The sequence below is a fragment of the Microcebus murinus genome, chromosome 10 (assembly GCF_040939455.1).
Source record: "Microcebus murinus isolate Inina chromosome 10, M.murinus_Inina_mat1.0, whole genome shotgun sequence".
NCBI lineage: Eukaryota > Metazoa > Chordata > Mammalia > Primates > Cheirogaleidae > Microcebus > Microcebus murinus.
The window spans coordinates 75,001,365-75,027,254 of NC_134113.1; the positions used below are offsets into that span (position 1 = coordinate 75,001,365).

At 40.6% G+C, this 25,890-nt stretch overlaps 1 protein-coding gene across 3 annotated transcripts in view; it reads left to right on the plus strand.

Annotated features, from left to right (window-relative positions):
• TMTC1 (transmembrane O-mannosyltransferase targeting cadherins 1) overlaps positions 1-25,890 on the plus strand; it is a 263,719-nt gene that overhangs the window by 148,638 nt on the left and 89,191 nt on the right. For all 3 annotated transcript variants that reach the window (XM_076007529.1, XM_012748003.3, XM_012748009.3), the window contains one exon: positions 21,505-21,626. In XM_076007529.1, the coding sequence (XP_075863644.1) occupies positions 21,505-21,626 (122 nt within the window). The remainder of the gene's footprint in view (positions 1-21,504; positions 21,627-25,890) is intronic.

Genomic DNA, 25,890 nt, shown 5'->3' on the forward strand with positions numbered 1-25,890 from the left:
TGCATATGGTTATCAAGTTGTCTCTGCACCATTTTTTCAAAGACACTATTCTTTCCTCCAACATCTTATTTTAAAGTAATTATTTATTCATCTTTTTGGAAATCAAATTTATAAAGCAAGGATAATGTAAATAACCATTCTCAAGAAACTCTGGCATGCCTGTTAGATATCTGAACTTGAGCTCAAATTTCACCTTTTCAGTAAGGCTTCCTTTAACCACCCTATTTAAAATGCAATAACATAGTCTCCACTCTTTCCCTTGTCATCCTTTTAACTATTCTTTATAATACTTCCGGTTTCTAAAGTACTGTGTAATTTGCTTATTTTATTTGATGTCTATTTCCACCAACCAGAACATAAGCCTCATGAGGACAGAGATATTTTTCCTGTCTTGTTCACTGCCATATTCCTAGCAACAAGAACTTGCCACACTGAATATTTATTACCTACATTTTATTGCTTGCCATTCAGTATATATTACCCAAATGAATACAACTACAAGAAGTTAGCCATTCTGTTCAGTTAGATTTGGGTGTGCAGAATCTTTTTTAAAAGTGATCTATATCTGATTTAAAGACTATAAAAGCACCATGCTCCATAGCAGTATGAAATACGTGGTGGTGAATATGGGGTTTGTTTAATTGGAATCTGGCCTTAGCTCATGGTTTGGCTGCCTGCTCTATTGTAACTGGAAGACCGCATGCATTGGAGACTGGATTGGTCTGCCAGTAAGGGTTTTCCTTGACTCCTTCCCAGCTAACCAGCTAATTATGGGGACTAGTGAGTCCCCACAGGCTGTCATCTCAGTCAGGTGTGTTAAAGGTGAACTCTCATGATGGCAGTAGACCCCATACATAGGCAAGCCTTGGCTCTCCCCAGAGTGTCTTTGATAACATGATGAATTAATGGAAACTTCCTCTTGGAAAGGCTGTTAATGTTTTTCTTTCATGGAATTTGTTTCAGGATCACTTTAATTCGTCCTAAAAAAATTAGTAAAGCATTCCAGCTGTGGCGATAGTAAGATTTAGCCCCTTTGCGGTGGCTTTCATCTTGAAAATTCTTTGCAAACGTTAACTAGAACCTGCAGCAGTTCTTGGCCACTCATACTTTCTACATTTTCTTCTTTCAGAGGTTGGAGACAGAGGTTTGGCTGCTAGCTCATGTTTTCAGGGCCTGGCTTCTCTTTTCTCAATGTGCTTACATGCTAATAAGGAGATAGGAATCAGGTCTCAAAAGTCAGACCCTCCTGCTAATGGCAACCTCCTGAAGTGGGAATAATCCTGATTTTTTTTCTCTGTGTAATGATGAATTACTAAAGACATGATGTTAAGGGCTTTGATTCTGAGACAATAAACAGTGACCAGTAGGATTAAACTTTTATGAAAATAGAGGTCTTGCTTAATGAATATTTCTCCATTGGTAAAAAGCAACAGTGGATGAACTGTTTCTGACAATAATGTCAGAAAAATAAGCCTGGGTCTACCTACCTAGAATGTTTCCAAATGATCTACGTACTCTATCAGTAAGCACTGAGTTGAAATTATTTTGTAATCCCTGATTATGTCCTTAAATTTTGAGATATCGAGGCTGCACGACACATTACCAGGAACAAAATTGTTGGACAAACAAGCATATACACAGAGTCCAGAAAAGCATGGGAAATATTTCTTTTATTTTTGCTTTTGATTCTTAATCGTATAAAACAACCTTGGCTTGTATCAAGGGGGAAATCTGTTCTCTTTAGTAGCTTCACTACTTCTTCCTCTTTCATTATCTTAATATTGGTTGAGTGCCTCTTCCTTGCTGAGATTAGAGCCATGAACAACATGAAGGTCCCATGTGCGTGGAGCTTACACTTAAATATGTTATATGTCAAGCGTAAGTACTGTGAACAGGTCAAGGCTGGCCTCACAGATGAGGTGACATTTGAGCAGAGACATGAAAGCAGTGAAAGAGTGAGCCATGTGGCTATTTGGGGAAAAGCATTCTAAATAGAGGGAAAGCACATGCCGAGGCCCTGAGGCAAGAAAGTATCGGGGCCTTCACGGTGAGGAGGCTGCCATGGCTGGGGCAGAATGGGCCAGGGCAGCAGCCCTAGGAGCTGATGTCAAAGAGATGAAGGAGTGTGTGTGTGTGTGTGTGTGTGTGTGTGTGTGTGTATGCACGCACGCATAGGATCAAGCCTCCATCTTTTGAAGCCTTTACCTACTTTTCTTTCTCCTGTCGTGCTGCTTCCACTTGGCCTCTGGCTCTCTGTTGTCTAGTTTTCCTCCTGACAAAGCCAGGCCATGGACGCCAGACTAGGTGGAAGACTTCAGGTCCTTCAGCTGCTTCTGTGCATGTTTGTTGAGCACAGAAGGTGGGGATTGAAGGAAAGGGGCAGCCTTAGAGTCAAAAGGGATTTTATAAGATGTACAAATTGGCTTTTTTTTTGTTAATATCAATCAGCTTTTGTTTGCATCTTTTGGGACAATACATATGCTTACGGTTGCTGTTTCTTCAATTTACCAGAAACCTTCTTCTTCCTTACTACCTTGTATCAACCAGGGCACCAGAAAGAGGGAGAGGGCATGGTCTGTCCTGTTACAGTTGTGTTTATACTTACTTGAATCGTATTAATATTTCAATAATTAACTTTACAAAGCCGCAACTTAACACATGTCAGAAATAAACAGCAGGTGTGTCATCTCCCAACACCACACCCCCCCCGGGGCCCACCCTTCCCAAGGCCTCCACTGAACATTGTTCTTGTGCAGTTTTACACTTACTGACAACAAAAACACATGCTTTCTGTTTTAGAAGTTACAGTAGACACCACTGCAAATGTCAGCACATTCCAGGTCACTTCCCTATCCGGCTGGACTGTCCCCCTGTACATAAGCAGCTCAGAGTGGCGTTTGAGTTTTGACAAGATCATGTCCAGAATGGAGTGGGAAAGCCAGAACACAGAACCTAAGTGTTTCCCGTCTCTGGAAATGACCATGGAATGAACTTAAGAGATTGTTCCCCATTTGTCCTGTTTTCACAGCTCAAGAGATTGAAGAGCTCACCTGGCACTTTTGAGAATTTAAAAGTCGAATTTCTCTTGTTCTGAGCCTCTCCTTCCTTCATTTCCTCCTCCTCCTCACACTTGTCACTCTCCAGGAACGTGTTCGAGTTTACATTACATCATGTAGAGAACAATCCAGAAATTCATTATTGGATTGAGTTCTTTTCCACAATAAATTTTCAAGTGAACTAATTTGCTGTCACCCTTTGTGCTGTGGCTAATTGCCCCGTGGGCACACGTGTAGGGTAGAGATAAAGGATGTGGTTCCATCCTCCCCTGTGAATAGCAAATGTTTATGCCCCAGGAGAGCCACAGGCTGAAAACGCACTTGGGTTTTTCTTTATGACTCTCCCGGACTTTATGCCAGACTGTTGACTTGCAATAAAAAGTGACATATATCAGGAGAGCAGCCAGTCTAATTGGGATTATTTAGGGGAGTTCATACCATTAGTCCCACTTTTTATAGTTCCCCATTTCCCATGTTCTCTAATGTGGTTTCCCTGCATTACAGAGGAAACACCATTAAATTATATTTAAGAGTAATTTATTTGGTATTGGTTCTTTATTACGTTTTCATAGAATGTCTTGAGATTTCAAGGTATTTTTATACCTTTTATAATCTTGTAGCATATTTGTAAAAGGAAAAACCTGAGAGCAAAAGAGGGCAGTGAATGAAACCTGACTTTCCTAATAACGGCCTCAGTAATGCGGCGTCTTTTGAGAGTGGGCATTGGGCAGTCGAAGTCCTCCCCTCTCCCGGCCCCCAGAAGTTTGGGGCTTTGAGGGTTTGGGTTTTTATCTGTTTTTAAGTTTTCATGTAGGGCGATAGTTTTGTCCCAATCTATTTATCCATTTTGTCTCTCACATTATTTCCTCACAACTAACATAAATCACAGGCTGCAGCTCGGAGCCCCGGAAAACAAGCCAGGTTCTCATGTCGTGAGGATGAATCTGCAGCCTGACCAATGGAGGTGACCACCTGTGACATCCTGGTGGGGCTGTCACATGCTCACGTAGGGAGGTAGCTGTGTTCATCTCAGGGGTCTGGCTTCACGCCTGTTCTCAGACTTGCTTTGCTTGGCTTCATGCTAGTCCATGTGACAGTCCCTGTCAACATACTCACCGAAAGCACACAGATAGCTGACAGAAAAACAGAGCTTGTCAGCCTAAGATCTCTCTTTAAATAAACCCCCACCCATCTCAATGAGAAAGTAAGATTAGAAGGAGAGCCACTGTTGAAAAGTGATTATTTGCATATTGAGATGTTTGCCTCATTCCAGAAAGGAATTGTAGCAACTTACAGGGAGAAATACAATACAATGGGATAGACCAAGACATGGCAAACTTTTTTAAAAAAAAAAAAAAAGGAGAAGAAATATTTGGAGCTTTGTTGCCCATGCAGTCTCTCACAAATATTCAGTTCCATCATCGTAGCATAAATTAGCCAACCCCTGGGATAGAACATTCACTACCATAGACCTATACAGTTGAACTGAACATACTTTCAGATTTCTGGAAAATATTTTGCACTCAGCTCAGCCAAATAACAGATTATGGTATTACTATGGCACATGGATCACTAAATTCCAGAACGGCCATTATGAAACCTGGTAAAATAAGCCTCGTGTTTTAATATACCAAATGGTAAAATAAAATAGAACTTGGGGAATAAAGATTGCATTAATAGTGGATGGCTCTATGCCAGTGCTGATTTTTCATTTTTCCTCTGGCCTACATTTCTCTTTTCAGTTCCCATTCTCTGCCAACAGCACATACTCTTTTCTTTTTCTAACCTCAATTCATGGAAACCCTCCTCATGCTATTGGAGGTCCAATCTTTCTAGTGCATTTGCAATCCATCCTGGTTGTCCTGCTTTGCAACCACTGCAGCATCTGATAGAAAAAGCCCCATGATGTCTCACCGCGGTGCATCTGCCCGTGACCACCAGTGCCATGAGAGCAGCCACTGTCTGTCTGAGATGTGGCTCTGTCTCAGATTTGGCCAGCCCAGTTCACGCAGCCTTTTTGGGCTGCTCTCACCTGGCTTTTCCACCTGCCACCTTTTTCCTGTGGTGATAGTGTTCTGCCATTTGCGTTCCAGTTTTCCAGCTCCTTAGCTGTAGTTGACTTTGGCCCCTTAGGCCATGCTCCAAAGCTGCGATTTTCCTTCCTATCCTTTTTCTTATGGGAGTGTGAAAATGAGCTTAACACTTCATCTGATGCAGTGTTGGAAAACAGAGAAATTGGATTTGCATCTCATTTAAAACTGGAAACATATTTAAAGATCCATTGCTACTGCCTCTTCTCATATAGTTTTATGTCATTGCCTTGCTATATGTGATACAAATTGTGTCAGACTTACTTTCTGTCATTCTAATTTCATCTGGTCGTGTCCCTGTACATTCATGGACCACCAACCTCAAGCAGAAGCCGGTCCCGTCCGTGTTAGGCAGCCTGGTGTGCATGCAGAGGACACCTGCCCCAGTGCCAGATTGGGGGGTCCTGAGGCTGGGAGGAGGGGAGCCTAGGGAAGGGAGGGATTAGCACTGACCTGAGTCTGAGGCCAGGCTCGGCCGCTGCCTAGCTGTGTGAACCCACCTCACTGAGCCTTCCTGCACCACAGCGTGAGGTTGGCCCAGGGCAAGTCACATCAAGCACTTAGCATGGTGGCCGGCACCCAGGGACCATCAAGTATCTAACAGTTGTTTTCATAATCTTTGTTATCATTGTCATCACCATCATCATCATCACCACCAGCATAATGAAATTGTCACAGCTAAAATGTTGGAGTACAATAAGGGCTCTTGTCTCCATTTTGCAGAAATAAAAGAAATCCAGTTGACTGCCTTTTGTTGATTCTGTGTTTGTCAAGGGTCAGGCATGATCAGAATAGATGTGTGATGTCACTGTTGCTCAGGAAAATTAATCCTCTCCCCTCCCCACCCCTTCATCTACCGCCTCATGTGACGGAGAGCTTCTTTCAACTCTTCTCATAAGAATAATGCTAATGCTAGTAACATATTTTCAGGTTTTTAGTACTGGCGTGCAGTTTGGGAAGTCAGCATGTTCAGAGGTAACAGAATGGCAGAATATCACGTAAAACTGCTTTCTTAGTTAAAAATGAATGTTTGTCAAGAGAAAGAAAATAGTGACAAATACCACTGACATATTTATAACTGAACATGGCAGTTACCACCTACACCTCCAAACTTCAGAAATATTATGGATGTCTTTAACGGCATTTGAAAATTTAGCAAAAATAGGCAGGATTTAAAAGAGGAATCGTTTTTTTTGTTGTTGTTGTTTTTGTTGTTCAGAAAACCTTGCTGCCATTACTGGGTTTCCCCATTCCTCTCAGCGGTGGGTGCTAGAAAAAATAGACACTAGAAATGCAACCTTTTCTTTAGTGATTACCTCACAATCAGAGTCTTCCCAAGACTTTTTTTTTGGGGGGGGGAGGGGCAGTGTCAATTATTAATATGTCACCTATAAAATTATTCTTCTTGTTCTGTAGCTGAAACTTTTAGAAATCCTTTTTCCTCGTCTTATGTGTAAATATACAGTTCAGTTGCACCTGAAGTGCTCTCTTTGGCTTTTGATCTAGGAGTTTTTACACATCACTAAATAATATTTCATTCTTTGCCTCCACAGAGCAATTACATTGTCGCATGTCACACTATTTAATAAGAAAATGACTTACCTACCCCTCTTAGGTTTATATCTTTATTGGAAGACTCACTGAATTTATTAGTGGAAGAATCAGCTAGTCGTATAATGGAAAAAGACATTTTCAGACATCCCTAACAGCTTTATTTTGTTCTTGATTTGCATAGTTCGTGATTCTCAGCAAGACTTCATGTTCTATGTTATTATTTGCTTTTACTCACAGTAAGTGCCACCTTTTGAGAGGTAATATTAATTTTTAACACTTGTTATTTCTCTTAACTGAATGGTTCGTATTTTCAGAAAAGCAATTCATTACCGCTTAGCCTTACAACGTTTCTGATTGTTTTTAAACTATTTTTAAAAAGTCAAAAGACATTTTTGTAACTTCTGGAACCATTCTGTCCTATTTCCATTCAGAACATGAAATTTCCATTTAAAGAGCACACCTTTTCCCATCTTGTTTTGAGAAAACCATGAAATATTTAATTAGGAGTCCCAAAGATAAAAGCAGCTAAAACAAATCTCTCTAAACAGAAAGCCCATTGGAAATTGCTTATTGGGTTTGAAAATACAAAGGAGATGAAGTGAGTGATTGCCATATTCATTAGGTGGTTGGCTACAAGTACAATGCCCAGCAAGCCTATAAAGGGATGGCAAGTGTAATATACACAACCCAGGGAAAATCACCCCCTAACTCCCATTAAAAAAAAGACCCAAACCTTAAATTCCTTATTTATACATATGCATTGCCTAAATAGGTAGCAAAGAGTATTAGAAAGAAAGCAAGTTTGTAGTATGAGCTTTAATGCTTATATGCCAACATTATTAACACCTCACAATGCTTATGGGAAGTCTTTAAAACTTCTTTCTCACCTATAATATAATAAGAATAAATGAAATAGTATACATGGTACCTAGGGTTGTTCAGAAAGGAAAGTGCTATCTATCTATATATACATGCATCTCCAGATGCATGTCTCAAATTCAACATTTTGAAATTGTACTCCTGAATTTACCCATTCCGTCTATTTCTTTAATAGTATTTTCTGTCTCAGTGCATTCTACTAGTTGTCTGAGCCAGAATTTTGAGGGTATCTTGTTACCTCCTTCTCTCTCTCAAGTATCATATCCAATCAATTAAGAAATCCCATCTATCATACTTTCAAAATATATCTGGACACCGGTCACTTCTCACCACCTTCGCTGCTTTCACCCTGTCCAAGCCACCGTCATCTCTCACCGGGATTGTTGCCACAGCTTTCTAACTGGTCTCCCTGCATGTGTCCTTGTACGTTCATGCTCTGTGCTAATGGTCCAGTCTATTCTCAACACAGTGACCAGAAAGGTTATTTTAAACTATAAGTCAGATCATGTCCCTCTTTGTTTAAAATCTTCCAGTGGCTCTTTATTTCTATCTCACGAAAAGTCATAACCTTTATAAAGGCCGAACAGGTTTCCTCCTGCTTGGGCTCCTCCCAGCTCCCACCCCATTTTATCTCTCTAGCCCCTTCCTGAACTCACTTCCTACTATGAGATGAGTATTTTGGCCGAATCTTTCATCTCCTTCAAGTCTTGCTTCGTTGCCACCTTCTCAACCAGGACTGCTCTGACCACCGTGTTTACAAATTCCACTTCTTGCCCACCTTTATATTATAGATACCACTTACCAGGCATACTCTTGCATGCACTTGGTCTTTCTCTCTGTTTTTCCTCTCTGGAAAGGTAGAGTTTTTTGGGGTTTTTTTTTGGTGGGGGTGTGGGGGGAGGAGTTGATTTGTTTTGCTCACAGATATTTTCCAAAGAGCCTAGAATAGTGGTTGGAAAACACAAAGGGGAAAAGAGTGACTGATTGCTAAATTCCTTAAGTGGTTGCCTCCGAGTACAGTGCCCAAAGAGCCTATCTTTTGAGATGGCAACAAAACATATTTGTTAAATGAATGAATGATCAGTGACCACGTTTTACCAAGAGAACCACTGCTGAGGATGGAACAGTTTTCAAGAGTACTTTGACAGAGCAAATGAACTGGGTGGAGGGGGGTTACCTGATGGAAACCTTCATCATCTGCCTGCTCCTTGTGTTTTCTGCATTTCTTGTAGGCTGGGAGTCTGAGAGGCATGACCAGTTGCAGTTAGCAGTCACTTACACAGCTTTGTCATGAAAATGGAAAATGATCTTAAAAGCTGACAAAGTATTCAGAAGACCAGCAGAATAAATTTGTAGGGAATATGTAGGTGTAGAACGGTGCATTTGAAGAGGAAGAGCTCAGAAGAAAATGATAAGATAAAAGATTAGATATTTAATGTAGCAAATAAACTCACTGGTTCCAAACAATATTCTGAGTATGGACAGTAAAGATAGAATAAGAACCAGTAGCTGCCTTGAAGAGCTTGGTTTTCCCTACTTCCCTTCCATCCACCCCACCTCTGAGAGAATTATCCTTGTAAACACAGATATAATCTAAGCTTACCTCTCACCTGCCAAGAAAGATTCCTGCCCCAGGATTTATCCCAGCTGGAGCCAAGACTGTGCAGAGGGATGGCCTAACAATGTTCTCTAAAATGTATAGCGATTTTTTACATAGAAAATGGCCATCAGCTATTCTTCATCTATACCAAGGATAAAACAGCAGAAAAATGTGTTTCAACTGTAACATGAAGTCTATAGTTGAGATGCAGTAAAAACTTTATTTGTCAGATAGCATGATGATATATTGGGGCAGGTTATGGAAAGAGACTCCTAGGTGGAAACTTTTTTTAACTTCATTCTGCTGGTGCAGTTTATACCAACAATTCTCAAAATATGCCATAGCATCATACAGACCATTAAGTAAGGTTACTCTAAATATTCTGTAGTTAAATGTATTGCAGAAGCACTAGGTTTAAAAAGTTAAACATATTTCTTTACTGGAGGGTTTTCCAAACCCTTTACTTGGGAGTTTCTAAAAATGGGTGTATTGTGAACAATATTCTTCCAATGTATTTGAATTTGGAAGCCCTTTTTAGGGACTTCCTATGGATTAGTGTGCTTGCAACATGCTTTGGGAAGTATTGACTTAGAAAAATGAAGGTGGCTGGGTAAATGGACTTTGAGGGTCCATTCTTGGACCATGTTTAAACATTTTCTTGCTTGTGTTGTTTGTACTTTCAAAAAAGAAAAAGAAAAAAAGCCACAACAGTGTACACAAAATAATTCTCATATTATTATTTCTTTAGCAATGGCACCTGGAAAAGAGCTCTTTTGAACCCATTTCTTTTTTGTTTGTTTGTTTGTTGAGACAGAGTGGCTTCAAGTCTTCAGCCTAGCTCACGGCAACCTCAAACTCTTGGGCTCAGGCGATCCTCCTGCCTCAGCCTCTCAAGTAGCTGGAACTACAGGCATGCACCACCATGCCCGGCTAACTTTTTCTATATATATATGTTAAGTTATCCAGCTAATTTCTCTCTATCTTTTTTAGTAGAGATGGGGTCTCGCTCTTGCTCAGGCTGGTCGAAACCCTTTCTTTTAAAGTGATAGTTTCCAACTAGGCAACAACAAGTGAAAGATAAGACCTTTGAACTGATTGATGGAATTTTTATTTTCATTCTTTCCAGGCTTTAATTAGAAATGCCTAAATGGATATTTAATTTAAATGTCTGTGACTGAGAAGAGTCACAATGGGATGAGGGACACACTGCAAGACCATCCACCTAGAATAGTTTGGGGAGGTGGCTTTCACCTAGAATAGCTGATTCTACATTTAGTGGCAGTTTCTAAAGACCAAAATGGCAACTCACACATCTCTCCACTTGTATTTTCCCTTGCAACCGGAGTAAGTAAAATATCGTGTCTTCCCCTGCTTACCATGATTTACAAGAAGGCACTTGAGAAAGTACTGCGTGCCTTACTTGAGTAGAAAGTCAACTGTTCCTGACTCAAGACATCGTTCCATTCTCCTCAGAGGAAACCTTTCATGGAAGATTCTTGTAGGAGTAGGAGAGTGGGAGGGGAGAGAAAGGACTTCTTCAAGCTTCATGATAAGCCAGTATGTGACTGATAATAAATGCTAGCACTTTTGGCAGAATTTCGTCTCAGACTTGCTTTCATTTTTGTATCCCATCTGGCTCCAATTGCCAGAGGCCACCAGGATTTACAAAAGGACCTGGCAACTCTACATGGCCAAATTGGCTCTGTTAGCTTGTAACTCAGGACTCTGGCATTTGGTATTAAAAAGTGATTAATTGGGAAGAACATTTATTAATGTCAGCCTCCCTGGCATTGCCTTGAAAATTCTTTCCATTCCAGTGCACCACATTTTTTTTCTTTTTTTGATTGAGTGAGTGACTTTGGACAATAAACTCTAGTTTTCTTCCTGTTACAGACTTAGGTTCTCACTATGACCATGTCTTCACGTAGGATTAATTCAATGCCAATTATTTGTTGAAGAAACATGTTTACCGTTTGTTTTTTCTGTCTAAAGTTTTATTTTCTACTTCCTTGTAAGACATACCTAAGAAAAATACAACTCCCAACTAGTGATTATTGGGTCAAGTTCTTATCTTTATTTTTATGTCAAGCCTCATATAGATTATATAAAGCTTCTCCTTTTTTATATATACTTTAAAGATTTGGGTTGTTGCCATTTGGTGGAAATCAATCCTTTTACGCATACATTTTTCATGCTTTGGAAAAATGAAAACAGGTATGTGCATGTCTGAACTAAGAAAATTACAACTATTTGATGCCATTTGAAAACATAGGACCTTTGTTTTCATCCTTTGTTACATTTCAGTACTCCATTAAATTTGCCCTTTTAAGCTATGGTAGGTAGGCTGTTTGAAAACACAGTTAAAGGTGAGGAAAGAGCATTATTCAATCATGTCAGTATTTGTGAAAAGAGTCTTTTTAACCACCCTCTGTGGAAACAGAGTGATCCATCAGGTTTTTATCACCATATGTTTCAGAAGCAAAAAAGTGGGTCTAGTCCAATGAGATGTACCATAGTTTGATTATAGAAGATATTTTGATTTTGGATAAGTACATTGACAGATAACAAGTATCAAATCTACTATTAATAGCAATTCCTCCAGAAGATCAATTATGCAAGCAAATCTCACCTTTTTTCCCCTTGTTTAGCTTTTAAGAGAGAGCTTACTAAACTTGTTACTTTCATAGGTAGTGACCTTGAAGTAGGGCAAACATATCTCTGTAGTTTGATCCTGATGAACAATTTTTTAGGAGATGCTGCTTTGAAATATTTAGATCTTCACTAGGTGAGTGAAACTGTGTGGATTCTTCTATGGCTCCTTCTCCTTATTAATTTTAGATTATAAAACAAAGGGACTATCTTCTGTATGACAGTTCCAAGTGGTTAGGTGAATCACGCCTTTTATTTTCTTGCTTTGTGAAAAAGTAAAATATCTTGTCTCTTCCGTAATAAAAAAGAAGTCTATGGCATCCTGCTTTGGAAGACTTTGGCCAAGGTTTATCTCCTTAACGGAAGTACTTGGGCAGTAGTCATAGGTAAAAGACCACTTCTGCCAGGCCTGTACATTTCCATAGGAACAAAATCATTTATGAAAATGTATCTGATTTATCCTCGACTTCTGTTTCCTTTACTTCTTCAAAGCTAGATTCATTCATGACTTCACTTGCATGTTTAAATCCATCTTGGTTCCTTATAGAGGGAATAGAATGATTATGTGCTCCTGCCTCCCACCCACACCGGGTCCCCTTATTAAGTCCCGGTTCTTGACGTAGGATTCTGTGGCATTACTTGTGTCATGGTTGTTTCCATTCTACCAGGCAGAGAGAGCAGGACGTGGTGAGAATGACAAAAGGCCTGGGCACCTAAGCAGTGGGCTGGGCTCTCTCCTTTCCCCTCTCTGTTCTAGTCAGGCTCCTGGCACAGGCTTGAGCTTCTCAGATTTCTCTTTTGGTTCTCACAGGTATCTCACCTAGCACATCCCTGACCCTTCTCAGAACAAGGCCTTCCCTGAAGCCAGGGGTGTCAGATGGGGGTCTTGAGTATAACTCATGCAAGCCCCCCTCAATTTTCCTGAGTTACTCAGCTAGCTCGGATCTCAACGCTAGATGGACACCTAATCTCTTAGTGCAGATCCATCTGCCTGAGTAGATAATGATAACAGATATGTAACAAGACTAAATGGCTGTCCTGGAAGATCCATGTGTAAACAGATCACAGATAAACAGTTGAATGTTAAAGAAGCTTAGAGCAATGACAAGTCGGGAGCATGTGTCAATTTAAAATTTAGAAGGCCCACTTAGCTGTCCACTTAGCTTATTTATTGAACTCTGTGGTCACTAGAATGTGGGTGTCCTTTTACTTTCCTTTCTAAGAAGGGCAATTTCATCACAGTATTGGATTTCTTATGTCAAGAGTGATCATTGTCCTCCCCTCAAGCCTTCAAATACAATATTGGCTTGTAATTCAATAACTGAGATCAGTCGAATATTGTAAATTATGGTTTATCGTGGCCATGGCCATGGCCAGTGGACCTATCCATGTCCATTCTTTCAGAGGTTGAGTGTCAAGATGAGCAGATGGACCATCTCAAATCATTCACAAATGCATCAAAACAGTGAATTGACAAGGAACATATATTCTACGCCACGGATCCTGTTGCATCTCTGTAATTTGTAGAATACAATCTTGCATTTATCCAGCAGAGCAAACCAGAGATTTGAGCTCCTCTGTTAGAGAGCCTCAGGGTTGAGATTTTCTGTACTGCCTCAGCGGTGTGTCACGTGACCGCCTACAACTTGCTGGTTCTTATCTGCTGTCGGTGTGTTTCTGCTACAAAATCAGCAGGTAGGGAAGGGCCGCAATTCCTCCCCACGCTGGGTGTTCACTTTGGATTCCGAAGCCACCTGGACTGTGGGAAGAGGACAGGCTTTGGAGTGAGTCAGACCTCAGTTTGAAACTCTTGCTTCTCACTGATTCCATCAAGTTAGACAAGTGTCTTAAGCTCTCTGGGCCTCAATTTTCTCATCTACAAAAATGGAAATGATTATACCTACCTTATAACATTGTCATGAGATTTCGGTGGGTGTTTAAGTCTCGTGCCTGGCACATGGTATGTGCTTGAAAGATATTTGGATTTCCCCCATCCTCTACCACTTGTGCCTTATCAGGTGGCTTTTATTAGCCCCCACCCTCAGCAGGTATGTGCAGCACACATATAATAATTTGTAAGTCAAGCAGGACTTTAGAAGGTATCTTATCTTAATACTCTCTTCCATCTCGCTAGTCTTTGTCAGTCTTCTTTTTATTGAATATATAGCTTTCTCTAGTGTCTTTTCCATGTTTTTGTTAAGAACCACAGACAGAGATGAAGAAAGTTCACTTCTGGCTTACTTCAGTTCTCCATAAATTCCTGTAATAGTTTTATTCTAATCAAGAAAAGATTTCTGTAGCAACATTTTTCTAATTTACTTAATTCCCTTAACTCCTCACTACTGCCTGCTTAACTTAAAACGAATGAAATTGTTTTGCACTGGACCGATATTTTCCAATAAAGTGTCTTTGAATGGTTTTTTTTGCTTATATATATATATATATATATATATATATATATATTTTTTTTTTTTTTTTTTTCTATTTTTGAGACAGAGTCTCACTTTGTTGCCCAGGCTAGAGTGAGTGCCGTGGTGTCAGCCTAACTCACAGCAACCTCAAACTCCTGGGCTCAAGCAATCCTCCTGCCTCAGCCTCATGAGTAGCTGGGACTACAGGCATGCGCCACCGTGCCCGGCTAATTTTTTTTCTATATATATTAGTTGCCCAATTAATTTCTTTCTATTTATAGTAGAGATGGGGTCTCACTCTTATTCAGGCTGGTTTCGAACTCCTGACCTTGAGCAATCCGCCCGCCTCGGCCTCCCAGAGTGCTAGGATTACAGGCATGAGCCACCGCGCCCGGCCTGCTTTTATACTTTTAAACATTGAAAAATCCACTTAAGCAGAGTGTAACTTACGTTTTCAAATAAAGTTATAAAATTAGTTTATCCTCAGTTAGAGCAAAGCAAGCCGAGAGCTTCACTATCCCACCTCGTTTAACCCCGAAAAGTAATCGTTCGCTCTTGTGCGGTAAGACATTTTAATCTCAGGAACTAGTATGTTGGCAAGAAGGTGATCTAAAAACAAATCAAATAAAAAGCTCTGTGCAAAATAAATAAATAAATAAATAATTTAAAACATGAAGCCCGGAGTCAAAGACCAGAAATCCGAAATGTTGAGTGTGTGGATGCTCTGATTTTAATCTGCTGCCACGGCTCTGTTCGTTAGCGTGTCTGGCAGCGCTTTCTTGGCGACGAAAGTTTGGCACGGGAGGAAGCCGTGTTTAAATTGGCTCAGAGAAGACGTCGCGTGTTACAAGTCCACTTTTGTCTCTGAGGGGGTATAATTTCTTCATTCATTTCCCCTTTTTAAAATTTTACTCCCCGAGCAAATTTTAGAGCTCATGAAAGTGAGGAAATGATATCACCAGCCTGAGCCGGGTAGAAGGGTGGGTTGGCAGCTCTGCTCTTGACATCCCGAACCGAGGCCATTTTCTGCCCCCACTCGGCGTATCCCATCGATTTCAGACAAGCAGGGAAAAAAATGCAAGTGGCCCCTTTCTGAGTCTACACTGGAGATGTGAGTCGTGCTCATGTCGCCGAGGACTGTCCTTAAGCATCTCGCAGTGTGTGGCATTGGGGCCGTTTGGGACTAAATCAGGGTCCAAGTCAAATGTATAATCAATCACCAAGGAATGTGCCGGCTATGATAGGCTCTGAGAATCGGCTTTTAACCTTTCTTATTCTCTGTACCCTTCAGACAGCCCCAGATTCTCCTTGGCCCCCCCATGTTACTGCCATGGAGTTCAGATTCTAGATCTCGCTCAAGTCAGAAGAAAGGGTCTATTGCGTTTAATATCATCGTAGCAGTAAACCTTAAAAACTTCCTCTTCTCCAGCTGCTGAGAGATTGGTCTCAATCTCATTTGCCAGATTAAAAAAAAAAAAAGCTCTCTCAGATGGATGTTTATCTTTACTGTTTTTATGCAACGTTTTAAAATTTTTATGGCCTGCATAGCCTTAAAATGGATGCTTCGCCCAAGGGCTGGAACATAATGGAAAGACCGTGGTATAAAGACAGGACCAAGTCGGGGTGTGCTGGAGTTGGCTCCGATCACCTGACACCAGCCAGAATTCTGGCCCTTCTTTGGAATCCACATTTCTGTGTTTGTCCCCATATTCTCACCGGGCTGGTCTGTCAGTCAGAGTCCTGGCAGGAAACACATGGCATGGCCATGGGGGTGATGGAAACGAGTTATCAAGTGAGCATTTGCAGAGATATCGGCCAACATGCAATGGCGACACCTACCAGATGGCCTGAAGGGGCACAGGAGGGGAACAGTCACCAGCACCTGGTGAGCTCTGGACCCATGGAGAGAAAGCCCAGACGGGAACTGTGCCCAGAGACAGGCGAACCCGGCCACTGCCAGACAGAGCTAGCTGGAGGGGAGAGAGGCTGTTAAAATTCAAAGGAAAACAGGCACAACCCTGAGAGTCTGATAGGCGACAGGGCAGCTCAGGGCTCGGTGTGCCATACCCAGTGAGTTAAAGGTACGTTTGTGTAGAACGGAGGCAGGACCCTGTTGCCCCGAACAGCCAGGCTCTCTCTGTTCTTCTTCGTCTAGCTTGGCACTTGGTCGTTCTGGTCGTGAAAGTGTTCTTGGCTCCTGAGTTAGGGTGTTGAAGATGAGATCAGTTCCCCATCCATCCGATGCAGCCTGCATGATCATCCACTCAACAGCATCAGAGTGGGCATAAGGGCCTTTGTGGATTTGAAGTTCATGGTATTTTAAATACACCTGAGACCTGGATTTTCTCAAGTGGAGGCTCAAGGATAAATTTCCTATGGACAAGAGTAGGGGTGTTGTGCCAGACACCTAGATAAATTTAAATGTGCCTTGATGACTGCCATCAGCAAATCAATCCACAGTCTAACAGAGGAAGCAGACCCATTCGCAGATATAAAAAGGAGAGCCTAGTGAGTATTCGGCCTTACCAATTGTCAGCTTGGCAGATGCCTTAATCCCAGAGCTGAAGTGGGGGGGAGCTTTACTGTCAGCAGCTTCCCTGTGGATTGATAAATTGGATGCAGACAGCAAGAGCCTAGGGCTGCCAGATAAATCCTTAGGATTGAGACATAGCTGTGTAGTTCGTAGAACCATGCGAACACACTCATGCCATAAACGCAGTGTGCCATTTTTCTGAAACTTGTGTTAGAGGTGGGGAGAAATATAATAGTGATGATGATAATCATTATTATAATAAGTCTATTTTCCACCTCTCCAGAAGGGAACAGCCTGCAATGCTGTTGAATGGGCAGGGAGGAGTCCTTTTTTTCATTGACACTCACTCACCCACACACTGCTAGACAGAGTGCACGCATGGGCGTGTGAGTCTTCATCTGTGACCTGCACTTTGAAAGGTGAACTGAGAGTAAAAAGGGGAGAGGATAAACCAGAATTGCACTTGAGTTCTAGAGCAGCTAGGTTTCCTCCGGGCCAGTTTGTGGTTCTGAGAAAAGTCCCTGCTTTTCCCTTCGCTGCTTGGCCAGATGTGAGGCTGTGCCCGTGGTGGCCAAGTGACTCTCTGAGCACCCTAACAGGGTGTTAATACAGGATTTTTCCCTTCCTGCAGCTTAAAGGGATGCTCTTCTGTACTCCTCCCAAACCAGAAAAGAAAAGTCAAACCTGAGACCTATAATAGTTGAATCTATCACATATTTTTCCTACAGATACAATGGATAGCAGTACTCTTTCCTTTGTCTAACTAATCATCAGATTAAAGCCCAGAGAAGTAAATGAACTTGCCTGAAGTTGCACAGTTCATCAGACAAATAATATATATTATAAGGCTGTATTATTACCCCTCTTAATTCCCATGTCTCTTCTCTCCCTAATTTATTTTGGAATAAGTAAATTTCTATTTGTCTTTTTCCCTAAATGAATGCCCTATGTATACTTTAGTAACAACTTTAGATTTTCTTTTTTCCCCCCTTATATTTTGTTTTAGTTTCATCTGAATCTATTAGGCTGAAAGAAGCTATAGATTATTTAGCCAGTATTGTCACATCGGTGATCCACGGGAAACAGAATTGGGTTTCCTCCCCGTCTTTCTCATCCTAGGAAATTTAGCCATGTCCATGATATATTTTTTTTCCTAGCTTTGCAAATTTCTGTTTGCCAGATTGAGTTGCTATTTAAAGAAATACGTTCTTAGGCCGGGCGCTGTGGCTCACGCCTGTAATCCTAGCTCTTGGGAGGCCGAGGCGGGCGGATTGCTCAAGGTCAGGAGTTCAAAACCAGCCTGAGCAAGAGCGAGACCCCGTCTCTACTATAAATAGAAAGAAATTAATTGGCCAACTGATATATATTTAAAAAAATTAGCCGGGCATGGTGGCGCATGCCTGTAGTCCCAGCTACTCGGGAGGCTGAGGCAGAAGGATCACTCAAGCCCAGGAGTTTGAGGTTGCTGTGAGCTAGGCTGACGCCACGGCACTCACTCTAGCCTGGACAACAAAGTGAGACTCTGTCTCAAAAAAAAAAAAAAAAAAAAAAGAAATACATTCTTGAACATCTCTAATCTCTCTTGACTGAGTGGGGAAGAGGAAAGACAAAGAGTATTGTCATCAATTTAATTTTAAAATAAAGAATTTTTTCATGAATATTAGTTTTCGCAAAATCAAATAAAATAATAAAACTGAGTGTTCACTGAGTTTGGTCACTGTGCCACTCTCCTCAATTTACTGTTTTAAAACACACACAAAAAAAAACACCCCGTAAGGCCAGCCCCTCTGGTACGGGGTGGTGTCCTCCAAGCTCGCAGCTCACGACTCCTATAACATATGGACCTTTGGTGCTCAGGAAATCTTTATAATGACCCAACCCCACTCAACCCTGAGTCTCACCTTGTAGCTGTGGCTCCTTGAGGACAGACGGGATAATAACTCTGCCCAAGGCGACCAACGGTGTATTGGTGGCAGGACTGCAATCTGAGTCTAGACATCCACCCCTAACACTCACTCGGTTTTCTTTCTGTGCACAGGGGACCCGTTAGCAGCTCTCCATTGCCTATGGTGAAGGTCACTTCTGCAGCAGGGCATACCAGACCCTCGTGATCTGTCACCTGCCGACATGTCCACTCTTACTCCCTGCTGTGTCTTCTCCTACGAGTATGCCTAGCTGTGACCACCTCCTCACGCCCAAATGTGTCTGCCTTGGAAGCATTTATTTATTTTTCAAGTCCAGGGGGTCACCTCTACCGGGAAGCCCTCTGTACCTGCTCCGTTTCTTCCACTCAGTTTTCGCTCTTGCCTGGTACATTTGTTCACTTGATTGATTTATTCAGCAAATACCCGCACCCGGCACTGAGCTCAGCACAAGTCAGGCGGCAGTGAACACCGCTGACGAGTCCCCTGCCCTCCTGGAGCTCACGGGCCACTGGGACAGACAGACGTTAAAGACAGTAAACACACGGATAAATGTGTAATCACAACTGGGATGATTTTCATGAAGGAAATAACAACTGTGCCTGGTACCTGAAGAACCTGGGGGAGGAACAGATGAGCGCACCGCACCGTGGTTTTCCAGTTCTCACATCCGTCTTCTGGGGAAGGCTGATGGATGCTCCTTGACCCTCCCCCCATCTCCATGTCCCCAGCATTGGGGTTCCTGCCCACTGTAAGGGCACGGTGGGTGAGAAGGAGACAGGGAGGGTGATGTTTGTTCATACCTGACACCCACCTCAAGGATGAAGGTGCCTCCCAACCTGGTGGTAGCTTGGCAGTTGGGGCTCTGTTGAGTCAGGGGACCCCCCTTTAACTCAGGCAGGTTTGGTCAGGCAGAAGGTGTGATATTGGGAAATGATATCGGGGATGGCTGTCTCAGATCCCCAGTGAGGGCTGCTCTCTAATAACCTTGATGAGGGGCAGGGGATACTTGGATAAAGCACTATCCAGGAACACGGATAACGGCCTGATCGGAGTTCTGTTTATACCTGCACTCTTAATTCTCAGGATGAATTATAATAATAGGAGGCGTTACATTCTCTGCAGAAATATCTTAGGGAAAACACGTGAATGCTTTTGCAAAAATAGTTCAGCTTTTGAAGAGTCAAAAGAAGTAACCAGTTATCTCTAAAATATAAAAATGCACCTATAAAAAGAGAACGTCAACGTACTACTTAATAATAGGCTCAGAGTTAATGAGGAATGCGTGACAAGACACTGATATTAATACTTTGGGGTTTATTTTCTATGTCAGCAAGAAGTACTTGCTCTTGACATTACAGGATTCTTGTGAAGAGGTTTTTTTAAAAAAAATTATGTACTTTAAATCCTCAAACTGAAGTGTGCTTTGTAAATGCAAAGCATAATGTAAATTACAAAGATAGCTTGCAGCTTTTAAATAAAATGAACGTGCTCCTTGTTTTAACTTTTTTTGGTCAATTTTGGTTCATCATAGAATTGTAACATCCTCATGCTTCCACTTGAGTTGAAGGCTTGTTATGTTACCTTTTTATTCCTCCCTTCTCTTAATTCTGTGTTTCCTTTAGGTAAAAAGTGAGATCATTATTTATAGAACAATTAATCATTTAAGAGAAGCTATATGAATCATATGGACTTGCTCTCAGAAATTTATTACTCTATATGCTATAGTTAGTAAAATAAAGTTTTTAATAAAATCCAGGTGACAAATATCCCAAGATATTTAAAATCTTTTACTTTGTGTATTTAAAGTATTTGTAGCTTCTATTAGGGAGTTTTATGTATATTTGCAAAATTCTCTTGTTTACTTTTCTAATTATTAAAAGTAGACTATTTAAAATGTTTATGGGAAACATTAAAAATTATAATATGGAAAGTTCTACTTGCTTTGCTTCTTAAACTTAAAAAAAATATTATCCAACACAATAAGGTCTGTTTTAAACAGAACTCTCTTCAAATGTGTCTACACCACATATACACAAAGAAATACAAACTATTTTTTACAATGCTCATTACAACATATTATTAGCAATAAATAGAAGTTTTTATGTTAATTATAATGTGTGATAAAAATCTTTATAGATTAATATATACAATATCAGAATAAGGTTCTTTGTCAATTTAATGAGTTATTGTAATGATTTTTTATTCCAAAAAATTCATGGAATAAATACTTGTTTATTAGCCTAATGATCTTCTTCAGCTCAAATGCCGCCCCTTCATTTGTGTCCCAAATCTCATTAGCATTTAATTTTCTTTATTAAATAATAAATAATCTTTGCTTCTCGTGGTGAACTTTTTTTTAAAAAAAATGCATTTGATTTCCGAGAAGACACTAATTAAATTCTCCGCGACGTCTTACTGTGTTTGACTTTATCCAACTGCTCTGCTTCCTGGAAACAAGGTGTCTGGGAAGAAGACAGTGACTCTGAAAGTTTCCAGGACCAAAAAGTAGGGTCGTTATAGGGCCAGCCCAGAATAACAAGTAATGATGGTCGACCACCATATTGTGCCAATATCTTATTTTTCTGGGTGGCAAATGTGTGTCAGGGGTCTGTGTGTTTTGGTGTGCCAGCGATGTTAGCCTTCGGGCTTTTCGTGTTAAATTCAGCACACTGGTGAAAAGGTTTCTGTTGGTCTCATTTATTCATTCCTTCCTTGAGAACTTGAAAATGAAGGAAGGAGGTGGTTAAACGCTGCCTGAAGTGGAATGAAGCAAGAATTAATGTGTCCTTCACTCTTGTGTGTTTCAGAGACTGGAGCACAAGGAGGTGTTAGTGGGCTTGTTGTTCCTGGTGTTCCCGTTCATCCCAGCCAGCAACCTCTTCTTCAGGGTGGGCTTTGTGGTGGCGGAGAGAGTCCTTTACATGCCTAGGTAATTACTGCACGTGATTTCCTCTTTACGAGACCTTACCCTCTGTCACCAACATCGATAGTTCCAGAGAAAAACAGCCCTCTGTGTGTGTAACCATTAGATCTTTATGGAGCAAAGGTTTTTATTACCACAGCTTTAAAACCCGCCACACACAAGGTTGGGTGAGATCGAGTTTGTGCACGTGTACTCTAGTTTACCATGTTTTACCTCCAGTGGCAGACTTTACAGTTTAAATGTGAAATATTGAATATATTCAGGATTTGAGCAGTAATAATTCACCGCTACATTTTTTTCTGAATATGTTTTATTAAACACAGTGATACTACTTTTCTAGAAATATTTGTTGATTTGCATAAAATCATGATGTTCAGAAGCATGGTTGCAAATAACTTTTTCTTCTCTCGTTCACTTTTGTCTTTCATTTAAAAACGGGAACAATCTCAAGGAAATTTGTCCTTGAGAAAAAAAAGTGATTTGAAAGTTATAAAGAATGTTCTAATGTGTGTGATTACATAATGCCACTTGGCTCTGAATATTTGAACTATGCTGAAGCTTGTCTGTTCTCTTGCTTATTCAAGTGTCATCTTTCCAAGGCCACCTTTCTTTTCAGATGCTTGAAAATGTCACTGAATCAGGAGACACAGTCTTGGTTCTGCCATTCATTGGTTGAGTGACCTTGAGCAAGTCATGAGCTTTTTTGAATCCAGAGTTTCTCATTTTTAAAATAGAGATCTTAGTAAGTTCCCTAAAATTAACATTTTGGTTTATGATACTGCCTTTTAGAAAAGTTCTGTCTTATAGAACTTATAGAAGTTATTAGGGAATTTATTCTTATAGAAGAAGAAGGAACCTTTCTAAAAGGCAGTGTCATAAACCAAAATGTTATGAGGAAATTATTATTTTTATTTATGATATTGCATTGGAAATTTTAAAAGTAGAAATAAATTTCATAATCTTTGATTCTCCAAAATACCTAGCAGCTTTCTTAGGACTTTGCAGCATCTTGTTTTGACTCAATTAAGGGAAAGCAACCTTTAATTTTCTGTGTCTTTAGTCAGCACAGTTTGGGAAGGAGACTATTGCTTCATAAATACTATTAAATAAGGACAAAATACAACATGATTCTGTGTATTCTGTATTTTCTAAAGATAATAGTGCTATGAGAACTTGTCACTAATAAGGAACAAACTTATAGTATAGGAGGCCAAATGGTGGCATCAATTTGTGTTCTAGGTATGTTTTTGCTTAGACAAGTTGAACATGTCTTGAGTCAGCTTTTCTTTGTAGTATTGGTGATCCCAAGTGGAATCATTATTTGGTCAACAGATATCCATAGAGCCCCTTTGCCATAAATGCTGTACAAGAATCTGTTACAAAAGTAAGTGAATCTCACTGTCTGCCCTCAAAGAGTTTATTAAACTGCTGATTAACAAAATAGAATCTCTCACACTAAATATTTCATAGGCCCTAATATTTTTTAAAATTCTATTATATTCATTAATGCTATTTTAACATTAATGATACCAAAACTTATATTGAGTTTTTATTATATTTCAGTCACTATGCTAAGCATTTTTATTATCAATTAATTTACACTGTATGTAGTAGTTCACAATATGCCCCTCAAGGGTTGCATTTAAATTTTGGCTTAAACATGATTGTGATTCCTCTGAGTTTGTTTCCTCGTCTGTATAAAATGAGGATGATAGTAGCATCCAATTCAATGAGATATTGTGATCATTAAATGAGATAATATATACAAATCTTAGAAAATATTTTGCATTGTACATGGTCAATAAATATTAAGTATTATCATTGTTGATATCAGCTCCCTAAAGTCGGTGATACCATTGTCTCTATTTTACAAAAATAAAACCTGGGCTCTGAGAGGTTAATTAACTTGCCCAAGGTAGCACAGCCAGTGAGCGGCAGATCTGGAACGCACATCCTTGTCCACTGACGGATCACTTACCTTCCAGACTCTATTGCTGCTCTGATGGGAATATCTTAGCATTCTCAATTTAAAAAGAAGAAGAAGAAAATCTAAACATAGTAGAGTACTTTCAGCTCAACTCTATTCAATGATCGAGATTTGGTAATTCCAAACGTCCTGAGATCTGATTCCTCAGGAAACTGGGGTTCTGGGTGACAAAGAATTGCAAGTGCAGCAAACCGTTTTCTAGTCCAGATTCAGGAGAATAACTTGTGAGGAAATAAAGCAGATTGAAGAACTGGAATTTTAAAGCCAAGGTTAAAATTTCCTTCTTCTGGATGAGACCCTTAGGTAAGCATTATGGAAGCCCATAGTACTGTCATTGACCATTTAAGGTGTTACACTCACTCAGGTAGGGATGTCCTCCAAACACCCCAGGGTCGGGCCGGCTGTGGCTTTTCCCACGCTGCCAATAGACCTTTCTGTGACTCCATCTTGTTTTCTGTAGAAATAAAATGCCTTCCCCCCCCACCCCCAGGAGTGAACTGATTTGGGTTAAAATAAAAGTACTGAGTGTGAAGAAAGCATCAATATTCCCAAGAGCAAGTGCCTGCCCCTGGGAACCAGTATGGATTTTGCTTCATTTGTCAAACTCGGTGAACAGACATCCAAAATCAATTTCAGTAAAGTAGCCTTCATTAAAAAGATGACTATCCTTTTCTCTCCAAGTTCCTGTATCTCTGCTTGTAGTGTTGTCTCTAAGTCATCATTTCTCAATGACTTCTCTTACTGCTTAGTGAATCCTGGACTAATATGTATCATTCCTGTGCCCAGTCAGGCTACTTCCCCTCCAGAGACACCATCTTGGCAGATGCCAATGTCACGTGAGCAGGGGGGTGGAGGTGCTTTCCTGCCCCTTAAAGATTGTCCAGGGCTGATGAAGAGGTCAGGTCACTGAACCAGGTCCACAGTTCCCCAAAATCCAAGTTAAACTCTCAAATGGGGGGCTGAGTTTGGGAGAAGCCCAAGAGTATTTGAATGGGATGTCACACCTCTAATGAATCCATCTTTCTTCATGGTCATCATTGTAACTGAAACTTGCAAGGGGAGATGGGTTCCTTATGGCCCTCGATTCCATTGTTATCTAAGATTGTGCAGCTGAGATGGTTTAGACTGAGTCAGAAATTAAAAGTCTGGCTGAGAAACCTTCTGAGCTTTGGCTTTGGAGAGTTTCTAATGACTTCATCAGAGCCATTTGATAAATATTAACAGTTTTCTTCTTTACCATTTCTTTAAATGGTAAACTTTCTCAGGAAAAGATTTTTACTTAGCAGTGACCAGCTGCCTGTGTCTCAGTGGAGAATGGTAGACAGGTGGGCAAAGAGCTTGTGAAGTCTTCCTCAGGGCTACAGAGACGTTTGCAAATGCTGTAGGCATCTTTTGGAGGTGTCAGAGCCCTGGGTAATACCTGTCCAGTTAGTAAACCTGCTGATAGGCTTTGGCAATCATGAAGAACATGTCCCAAGACTTTTATACACACAGGAATCTTCTCTTTGTGAATCTCCTTCCATTATTGGCTTTGGCAAGAAATGGCCATTTCCCACAGCCTTAGTGCCTAGGCTCTTTGAGGAAAAAAAATATATATATATATTTATATATATATATATATTGTATATGCGGTGTACTCATGATATTTCTAAAAATACAGATCATCATCTTGATACAGAAGTTCTGTATCGTCTCATAAACTTTAATGTATGGTAGGAAAATGGAGTGAAAAGCTCAATAGGTAATCCTTCTGAGGAAGGTGAACTTTTGACTCAATTAATGTTTGTCTCAAGCTATTGTAAAGCCCAAGCCTGGCCTTAGATGCTCATACGTGAATAGCACGGAAGTCATGTCCAGCCTCACTGAAGCCTGAGCGAGTCTCTTCAATCAGGGGGCTGATTTGGCCATTTTACAAGAAAAGTCCAGAATGAGCCAGACCAACAGTATTCTTTCATCCTCTGCTTTTATGCCTAACAATGAACAAGCCTCTTAAATTTTCTGGCTTCTGTTGTCCCTCCACCTAACCCAGAAGAGGCCCAAAATATCACCTTCCTTTCATTTATACTTTGAAATTTATGGATAAAAGGGACAGAAATAGGCTATCTGGTTAGCACTGCATCGCTTTAGGGTCAGAGTTTACCATCCCAAAGAAAGTGGAATCATCTTTTCTTCTCGTGACAAAGCTAGTTTTATGGGTATCCTTTTTGAATAGGCAGGAGGGTTTAGGGCTGAAATCATTCTTGCACAGAAATTTTGATCTTTTATTCTTTCCCGACACAACTG